The sequence below is a fragment of the Biomphalaria glabrata genome, chromosome 11 (genome assembly GCF_947242115.1).
Source record: "Biomphalaria glabrata chromosome 11, xgBioGlab47.1, whole genome shotgun sequence".
Lineage (NCBI taxonomy): Eukaryota > Metazoa > Mollusca > Gastropoda > Planorbidae > Biomphalaria > Biomphalaria glabrata.
Window position 1 is genome coordinate 10,468,392 of NC_074721.1, and position 10,653 is coordinate 10,479,044.

Sequence of the window (10,653 nt, forward strand, 5' to 3'; positions counted from 1 at the left end):
TGGGATAGAAGTTGGGCTTGGAAACACGTTCACCCCCCCCCCACCACCACCACCACCACGGTTATAGTAAAGTTTGATCTTATCAGGTTAAAACAAATAAACACAAGCGAAAACAGAAACTTTCAATTCAACCAATCGATACTGCCAACATGTATACACTCTACACTTTAATACACTCTATGTGAAGGAACTTTCTTAAAAAGAGATCACTCCGAGATATTAAGACTATTTGATGTTACACTAGATGAACGATTAATTCTCATTATGGATATTGTATAATATTGGTTTACATCAGGTATTTACTTTGCTAGGCGATTATAACAATGTTTGTATTAATCATTCAGAATGATTTATTTAATAACTGTACACTAAAACAAGCGAATACTTTAAAAAAAAAACTCTTACATTAAGTATATCAATTAGTTTGGATCAGCAATGTAATTAAATTTGTAATAGATCTAGACCCTAGCTAGACTAACAATAATAAATGTGTGCAATTAGAAACATTTTTTAGTAATTATTTTTGTTTAGCGCAATTTCAAGCTTTTAGCGTTCAGAATACACTAAGATCCTATCAGTCTTCTGGACCAGTTGGAAAAAGGAGGGGGGGGGGAAAGAACGGGGTATCTGGATGATCGCTTTTAATTGTACTAAAAAAATAGGAAAGACCTGAATTCGAAATTGTGGGCTAAAGCTTGAGACGGCAGACTAATATAAGTGGGAGTAATTCAGCTTAATTCATTTCAGTCAAATACTATTTCTTTCCCTTGTTTAAGGTACCAAACAAAGTAATTGTCAATAGTTAATTAATTATTTTTTTTATTGATTCTAGTGTTGTCAGGTAGAATATATAATAGTGCACATTTTCAGCTTTATCCCAGATTGGAGAAATAACGTGAACAAACTTTGGTTAGACAGACAGTGTAAGCAGATAGAAACTTTGTAATAATATAATACCGGAAGCTAAAACTGTTTACTATATGTGAATCCATGGATGGGTCTCTCTATTAACATCATAGGAATAAAATAATGCATATAGAATCTAGTAATAAATATGGTGGGAAGGCTGAATTTATAATAAATACACTTATAACTAACAATAGTTATATATTTTAAAAATCACTTAAATAGATAATCAGTTTCCCATAATGTTAAAACAACTATGTGTCTAGATAAAACATTTGTAATTTCTCTTTGTTTACATAAAATATGTGTTTACCTTCTGATATTGTGTATTTCAAGCTTCACGTCTATATTGGATGATGTATGATGTGTAAGCGAATGCGCATAGCAAGGGATATAATCATGAAAATGATTCTACTCTTCCTGTTCCTAAATGTCTTGTCCGTCGAGTCTACACCTTCCTGGGGTTTTAACAATATCAGAAAATCTTGGCACATTTCTGACAGTGATCTTAAAAGATTCACTTTGGATCCAGTAAGTTCAAGAATGTAAGTAATAGTTATAGTGGTAATCCCACATGAAAGGTTTATGAACTAATTTTGTCTATGCATCTTTGACTCAAGGATTGAATGGGATCTGGTACGAAACCAGTGGCGTAGCTAGCAATTTACCTTCTGGGTGGGAGAGGGGCTGCATTTTGACATTCAAAATCATGGCTTAATATTTAATGTATAAAAATTTCGGACGCTCATTTAGGGGCCTCCCTCAAGTAAGGGCGCGAGAGAATTTTCAAATTCTCCCCTTCCCCCCACCTTAGCTACGCCACTGTTCGAAAATAATAAAATTTTTAACAAGTGGAGGTGACTATAATAAAGAAAAAAAAAACAACGAAAAAAAAATAGTTTTTTGACTAGCTGGTATAATATTCTTTAGAATAAGACTTTAAAAAGTGAATATTTTATAAAGATCTATATCACTCCAAAGAGATAAAACAGACATTTTAACAATTAAATAGATTATATAAATCACATTTAGCTTACATAGATGAATGTGTCTCTAACAATAATCTGTCTTTGATTGACGGGTAATGACTGTATAACTAAGGACTAGGATTAGTGACGCGACATCCAAGGGTATACGACAGTGATGCCCCACCTAATTCAACCTGCGGGCCATTTTAATTTCCGACACTCATGTCGCGGGCCACATAACCGAAAATGTACAAAATCGAATAAAATCGACCTGAAACATTTTTTTAAAACATTGGAAGTAGTGTTTATATTAATTAAGGGGGTTTTTGAAAGTTTTTTTAAGCGTCAGAAACTAGTTTCATTTCTCTAGTTTAAACTTGAGCAATATTGTAGATAGCTTTACCATTGAATCTTATCTCTTTTTTTTTTGGCAAATATTCCAATCGTGGTTTAACAATCTTTGATTCACGGCTCAAACCAAGAATGCCGCCATATTTGTTTCATAATGCTGTTTATATGTTGTTGTTGTTTTTTTTAATTAAAAAACAGCCACACTTTCATTATAAAACAAATATGTTGGTTGGTGAAAAAACCCAAGAAAATAATTTTAAAAATTTAATTATTTACTAATCCTAATACAAATCATGAACGCTAACAGACACACGCACCCAAACACACGCACACCCACACACACACACAAGACCAAGTTGATCACAAAATGTCTTTTAAGTACAAGACTTCATATAAATCTTCAAACTTCACTTCATAACGTACTAACTGCTAACATTTGTTTCTCTAATAGTTCATTCTTTAAGATACACCCACAAATTCAGCGAAAGAATTTTCCTTTATTACAATACCTCTATTCAGTCACTCCTTCATGGAATCTGGGATGGACGCGATCCTCGAATACTATTCTAATGATTTTCCTATAAATTTAACAGTTGGTGTACATCGAGAGAAATAAAAATACTAGCTCGTTGGCCACTTGGAAAACCTCTAGTTATAATTTTTCTAAGTAAAAAATAAATAAATGTAAATTTGGCTAGACACTAAATCTAGGTCTAGATCCAACATCGGTTTTGAAAGGACCATCGCGATCTTCAAAGGACTGTCGCGTTCGGGAATTTCCAACTGTAAGGCAAGAGTATAATAAATTAATATTCAGGAAATTTTGCGCTTCGTCTTCAAACAAAGTTTAGATTTAAGAGCTTATTTTTAGGTAAATCTAATATAGATGACATTTAGATTCTACGGCTAGAAGTAGATCTAGACTAAATCTTAAGAGTTCTAAATCAGAACTATAGGTCTAATAACTATAGGTTCATATAATGAACGTACCAATAAATAATGGCAGAGGTATGCCTTGCCGGTGGCCCAATCAAATACGTTCAATATTTAAACAATTTAAACAAGTTTAACGCGTTTTTTTTTTCGTTGCATTTATATAGACATGCAATAATAAATGACGCAAGTCAAGTTCATCAACTATAATAGATTGATAGATTGAAAAGATCCTAAAGATCGTATACATCTAGGCTTAAGCTTTTGGTAATGTGTCCTTCAATGTATCACGTAAACTTCAACCTAAAAAACTTTCCATCTAGCTAGAGATCCTTGATTATAAACTGAGGTCACAGGTTGATGATCTGTAATTACCAGGGGCTGTTTCACTTACTTTCTACTTCTGCTGTGTAGTACCTTGAAACGAGCACCAAATCTTGCTCGAATTTATCATAAGGTAGTGAACCGTCAGGAAGGATTGCCATCATAAGGTAGTGAACCGTCAGGAAGGATTGCCATCATAAGGTAGTGAACCGTCAGGAAGGATTGCCATCATAAGGTAGTGAACCGTCAGGAAGGATTGCCATCATAAGGTAGTGAACCGTCAGGAAGGATTGCCATCATAAGGTAGTGAACCGTCAGGAAGGATTGCCATCATAAGGTAGTGAACCGTCAGGAAGGATTGCCATCATAAGGTAGTGAACCGTCAGGAAGGATTGCCATCATAAGGTAGTGAACCGTCAGGAAGGATTGCCATCATAAGGTAGTGAACCGTCAGGTAGGATTGCCATCATGACCTAACGGTTTGTTGGATCTTCACTGACTGGCATAGACCGCTATTTATCAAGGGGGCACGAGTTCTCATCCCTGATCAAGTAAAGTAATGTTTTCTGAGAAACTAAAGGCCCTCTCTTCTCTCTTTTTTTCTCTCCCTCTTTATCTGTTCTAAGATCTTAGCACTCAGTAGATCTCTCTCTCTCTCTCTGTTTCTCTCTCTCTGTTTCTCTCTCTCTTTTTCTTTTTTCTCTATCTCTTTCTCCCTCTGTTTCTCTCTTTTTGTTTTCTTTCTTTTTCTCTCCATTTTTCTCTATATTTCTTTTTACTATCTTTTTCTCTCTGTTTTGCTTTCTCTCTTTCTCTCTCACTTTCTCTCTCTCGTTCTCTGTCACTCTCATTTTCTCTCTTCATTTCTCTTACTCTCTTTCTTTCTCTCTCCCTTTTTTCTCTCTCTCTTCTCCTTCTCTCTTTTTCTTTTTTTTTTTAACATCTTAACATTCAGTAGATGACATAAACACATCCTTCTAAGAAGGTGAATAAAAAAAAAGATTTCGCTACCGAATGTAATTAACATACTTTGCAGATTGTACATCGCGAGGATCTAATTATATACTTGGAGACTTGGAGATCTGAACCATATTTGCAATGACGTGTGTGTTGTCAACATAATAGGGGGCCAAAGTTTTCGCATTTCCGTACTAGACTTCAATCTAAATAAAGCAGATCTGATAATACAAGTGTGTAGTTCTGGCTTGGCTTTGCACACGCATGGAAAGTAACATGAAAAGCTGTTGACATTAAATCGAGTCTGTTTTAAAGTGCTTTCATTCTTGATAAAACGGATTGCAATTTTGTGTCTTAACTTGTAAACAACATCAGCCAAGCACTGAAGCTCTGTCCCAAACACAGCTACGAGGATGTAGGCGACATTTTGGTTTCAGAAGTTCTGTCCCAAACACAGCTACGAGGATGTAGGCGACATTTTGGTTTCAGAAGTTCTGTCCCAAACACAGCCACGAGGATGTAGGCGACATTTTGGTTTCAGAAGTTCTGTCCCAAACACAGCCACGAGGATGTAGGCGACATTTTGGTTTCAGAAGTTCTGTCCCAAACACAGCTACGAGGATGTAGGCGACATTTTGGTTTCAGAAGTTCTGTCCCAAACACAGCTACGAGGATGTAGGCGACATTTTGGTTTCAGAAGTTCTGTCCCAAACACAGCCACGAGGATGAAGCCGACATTTTGGTTTCAGAAGTTCTGTCCCAAACACAGCCACGAGGATGTAGGCGACATTTTGGTTTCAGAAGTTCTGTCCCAAACACAGCTACGAGGATGTAGGCGACATTTTGGTTTCAGAAGTTCTGTCCCAAACACAGCTACGAGGATGTAGGCGACATTTTGGTTTCAGAAGTTCTGTCCCAAACACAGCCACGAGGATGTAGGCGACATTTTGGTTTCAGAAGTTCTGTCCCAAACACAGCTACGAGGATGTAGGCGACATTTTGGTTTCAGAAGCTCTGTCCCAAACACAGCTACGAGGATGTAGGCGACATTTTGGTTTCAGAAGTTCTGTCCCAAACACAGCCACGAGGATGTAGGCGACATTTTGGTTTCAGAAGTTCTGTCCCAAACACAGCCACGAGGATGTAGGCGACATTTTGGTTTCAGAAGTTCTGTCCCAAACACAGCCACGAGGATGAAGCCGACATTTTGGTTTCAGAAGTTCTGTCCCAAACACAGCCACGAGGATGTAGGCGACATTTTGGTTTCAGAAGTTCTGTCCCAAACACAGCTACGAGGATGTAGGCGACATTTTGGTTTCAGAAGTTCTGTCCCAAACACAGCTACGAGGATGTAGGCGACATTTTGGTTTCAGAAGTTCTGTCCCAAACACAGCTACGAGGATGTAGGCGACATTTTGGTTTCAGAAGTTCTGTCCCAAACACAGCTACGAGGATGTAGGCGACATTTTGGTTTCAGAAGTTCTGTCCCAAACACAGCTACGAGGATGTAGGCGACATTTTGGTTTCAGAAGTTCTGTCCCAAACACAGCCACGAGGATGAAGCCGACATTTTGGTTTCAGAAGTTCTGTCCCAAACACAGCCACGAGGATGAAGCCGACATTTTGGTTTCAGAAGTTCTGTCCCAAACACAGCTACGAGGATGTAGGCGACATTTTGGTTTCAGAAGTTCTGTCCCAAACACAGCTACGAGGATGTAGGCGACATTTTGGTTTCAGAAGTTCTGTCCCAAACACAGCTACGAGGATGTAGGCGACATTTTGGTTTCAGAAGTTCTGTCCCAAACACAGCTACGAGGATGTAGGCGACATTTTGGTTTCAGAAGTTCTGTCCCAAACACAGCTACGAGGATGTAGGCGACATTTTGGTTTCAGAAGTTCTGTCCCAAACACAGCTACGAGGATGTAGGCGACATTTTGGTTTCAGAAGTTCTGTCCCAAACACAGCTACGAGGATGTAGGCGACATTTTGGTTTCAGAAGTTCTGTCCCAAACACAGCCACGAGGATGTAGGCGACATTTTGGTTTCAGAAGTTCTGTCCCAAACACAGCCACGAGGATGTAGGCGACATTTTGGTTTCAGAAGTTCTGTCCCAAACACAGCCACGAGGATGTAGGCGACATTTTGGTTTCAGAAGTTCTGTCCCAAACACAGCCACGAGGATGTAGGCGACATTTTGGTTTCAGAAGTTCTGTCCCAAACACAGCTACGAGGATGTAGGCGACATTTTGGTTTCAGAAGTTCTGTCCCAAACACAGCCACGAGGATGTAGGCGACATTTTGGTTTCAGAAGTTCTGTCCCAAACACAGCCACGAGGATGTAGGCGACATTTTGGTTTCAGAAGTTCTGTCCCAAACACAGCCACGAGGATGTAGGCGACATTTTGGTTTCAGAAGTTCTGTCCCAAACACAGCCACGAGGATGTAGGCGACATTTTGGTTTCAGAAGCTCTGTCCCAAACACAGCCACGAGGATGTAGGCGACATTTTGGTTTCAGAAGTTCTGTCCCAAACACAGCCACGAGGATGTAGGCGACATTTTGGTTTCAGAAGTTCTGCTGTTGAGTCGAAAAACTAATAACATTTTATATTTTAAAATATGAACAAAAAAATCCTCCCGGTCTACATGTCCATCACCGTATTAAGTCCAATTAGTATTAAGTCCAATTAGTATTAAGTCCAATTAGTATTAAGTCCAATTAGTATTAAGTCCAATTAGTATTAAGTCCAATTAGTATTAAGTCCAATTAGTATTAAGTCCAATTAGTATTAAGTCCAATTAGTATTAAGTCCAATTAGTATTAAGTCCAATTAGTATTAAGTCCAATTAGTATTAAGTCCAATTAGTATTAAGTCCAATTAGTATTAAGTCCAATTAGTATTAAGTCCAAATAGTATTAAGTCCAATTATTACTAAGGAGTGCAGCAGGCTTGTCATTCTTTTGTTTCTATTGCAACACAAAAATAAGACTCCAGTTTTAAATGATCCATAGACCCTTGTACTTACTTCCTATATGGCTTTATCTATCTACATAGCTTAAGAATTCTAATATAAAAATGTTGTCAATAGGAACGGAACAATACTTCCTTTCTGAGACACTGACACCGTCTTTAGTGTAACACATTTTTTTTATTTGTTAATGTAATTGGAAAAAAAAGGGGGGGGGCGAATGATTTCTGTATAAAAAATACAAAAACATGTATCAATGTTTTGAAAAACATTACTAAATAAACCTATATTGCTTGTCTACTTTATTAGTACGTAGCTGTATCTCTTAAACATTCTGCCGCGATTGCCAATGGGAAAGACAACACTGGACCCTACACCTAAAGGAATTTAATTGTTATTTGTTATTTGTATCTTAATGCTACAAGTACAAAGCCAAGTTTGTGTTAGCTCCCCTAACCCCCACAGTTGTTTTCTTGAAAAATGCCGCACCGGTCCCCTTACTCTTGGTTGGTTCTGGTTCAATTGCTGAGTGGTCTATTTTTGGTCTTTCAACGAAGCAGGGTAATTCTAAAGTTTTTAAAAGTCACAGAGGCTGATTCATCTTCCTTGCTGTTTATAAATTACACAGAAAGTTTTGAGGTTTACTAAAAGATGATAATTCCAGAAAAAAACAAGGTTACAAAGACAGTTTGTGTGGAAACACAAACTCAAAATCGGCCCCCGAAATGGTCCACGCAGGCATGGTTCAATATTTTTGAAAGAAAATCCGAATGAAATTTTATCAAAGACAAATGACAGATCTTATGTTGTGTTCTGTAAAGGTTTAACCTCAGACAGCCGATGTCGTACTAGGTGTAATGGTAGGAAAAATGCAATCTATAACATTATTAATTGTTTCAAATTATGCCTAACTTATAATGCATACTAAATAGATTTTTCTCTTCAAAAAATAGTAAACATTTGTTTGTGTGTAAATATAGTAATTTGTATAACATAACTTACATAAATTAACAATAAAAATATAAAAACAAAATTTTTGACAAAAAAAAACTAAAACCGTTTGAATAAGTGTCTTAAAAATATGGTAAATAGTAGACTCCCCTAATTAAGAGCCTTAAGTGTTTAAGTGTTTAATAGTTAATAGTTGTAAAAGTAGTGTATTTTTATGAAAAAACTGCTCGCATAAGTGAATTAAAAAATTAGATTTTTCGCTATCAGAAAAGAAAAAAGTAGCCGTTGCCATCAGAACTTTGAATGGTCTAAAATATAGTGATGTCGGATTTTTAATATCTTTTATAGTTTACGAGATCTAAACGGGACGGACGCACGGACGGACAGACATTTCACACAAAATTAATAGCGTCTTTTCCCCTTTCGGGGGCCGCTAAAAATTAATGAAACAAGTTAACCCTAAGTCCAGTACAAATATTAATGTTTTTAAAAGAAATAATTTGGAATAATGGGTATAATGTTTAGACGAGCAATCCAGATAAAGAAAACAAAGAAACATATCACTTTAAAATTTAAAAAAATCAAAGCAAAGATATTCAACAAATATTTTGGTGACAGTTATTACTATAGTTATATCAAAATAAGTAAATAAAGAAATAAAGATAGAAACAGAGAAAGTGAAAGAAAGGGGACTAGAGAAAGTGAGAGAGAGGAGGATAGAGAATGGAAGAGAGAGAGAGGAGGATAGAGAATGGAAGAGAGAGAGAGGAGGATAGAGAATGGAAGAGAGAGATGAGGATAGAGAATGGAAGAGAGAGAGGAGGATAGAGAATGGAAGAGAGAGAGGAGGATAGATAATGGAAGAGAGAGAGGAGGATAGAGAATGGAAGAGAGAGAGGAGGATAGAGAATGGAAGAGAGAGAGGAGGCTAGAGAATGGAAGAGAGAGAGGAGGATAGAGAATGGAAGAGAGAGAGAGGAGGCTAGAGAATGGAAGATAGAGAGGAGAATAGAGAATGGAAGAGAGAGAGAGGAGAATAGAGAATGGAAGAGAGAGAGGAGGATAGAGAATGGAAGAGAGAGAGAGGAGGCTAGAGAATGGAAGAGAGAGAGGGGGATAGAGAATGGAAGAGAGAGAGAGGAGGATAGAGAATTGAAGAGAGAGAGGGGGATATCATTAAAATATTATTGAGCCTGGTAGACGCATACATTCGGTTAGCAAATAAAGGGGGGGGGGGTTAATGGGAAGGGGATAGAATGTTACACTTTTTAAAAACTCAAACTGAATGATTTACTATGAGCAAAATAATCGCCGTATAAGTTTACGAAGGAGGTATTGTCATTGAAAAATATACATACATTTTTTTCTTGTTTTTTTAATCATAGGCGATCGAATAGAGTCGTAGGGAGAGCCATGCCATATTCGGGCCACGGGTCTCGTGTTTCTATCCATGCACTAGGATACATTTAGTGCTCGGTAATTGTCAGGGCCACTGATAATAAACTGTTTACTAAGACTTTGGGAAATTCAAATTGTAACCCTTTAGACTGACTGTAACATTACAGCAGCATTTTACAACCAAGTTTCATATTTACTTGTAAATTTTCAAACTGCATGTTTACATTTTTCTTTTTTTGTTGTTTAGAGTGACCAATTTATGTGATGGAAGAGTGGCCAGTACCGTCATGTTTCGTGTGGAGCCACCAACTAACTTAATGGAATCGTTTGACAGGGACAGGGAGCACGATGACCTAACGGAAGCCAAGTCATGCCTGGTTGTCAATGAAACATCTTCACAGTTCTGTGACATTTGCACTTCTAATTATTGCCAGTGGGATATCTCCTTGCCGTGTAGGTTCAAACCCCAGCAGTCCAGGTGGAGCACAACCTTGGAGTTATATGTGACTATTGAAAATGGTTTACTGTCAGAGTGTAGTACAATATGCCTGGACATTGGTTACAGCTTAGGACAAGTTACATCAGCGAATGTCATTCTAACGATTATAAACTTCTTAATTTACGCTTTAACAACAGTAATATGTGATTGAAAACATTATTACATTGTCTCTATTAATACTATCATACAAGTGCTGACTTGACTTTATTTCGTTGAGTAGTGCAAGACTTATCAGTTCGAAATGTGAATAATGTTTTAATTGTTACTTACTATTAGCCTTTCCCTTGATACGAATTAAAAAATGCCAATCATTTGTTAAAGGTCAAGTCAATTTTTTTCTTCATATGTTTGTGTAACTAGATGTCTCTTAGATTTTGACCGTCCCGGGTACGCTATT

The 10,653-nt window shown here is 37.2% G+C and overlaps 1 protein-coding gene across 1 annotated transcript; it reads left to right on the forward strand.

Moving 5' to 3' along the window:
- Nucleotides 1–117: 117 nt before the first annotated feature.
- On the forward strand, nucleotides 118–10,582 carry LOC106066912 (uncharacterized). Its single transcript, XM_013226016.2, has 3 exons — nucleotides 118–295; nucleotides 1,243–1,451; nucleotides 10,005–10,582. The coding sequence occupies exons 2-3, from the start codon at nucleotides 1,267–1,269 to the stop codon at nucleotides 10,405–10,407; spliced, it is 588 nt and encodes a 195-aa protein (XP_013081470.2). The 5' UTR covers nucleotides 118–295; nucleotides 1,243–1,266; the 3' UTR covers nucleotides 10,408–10,582.
- Nucleotides 10,583–10,653: the final 71 nt, after the last annotated feature.

Coding starts and splice junctions, on each gene's coding strand:
- LOC106066912 (XM_013226016.2), top strand. CDS start 1,267: ATGATGTGTAAGCGAATGCGCATAGCAAGGGATATAATCATGAAAATG. Junction 1,452..10,004: donor GATCCAGTAAGTTCAAGAAT/GTAAGTAATAGT, acceptor TTTGTTGTTTAG/AGTGACCAATTTATGTGATG.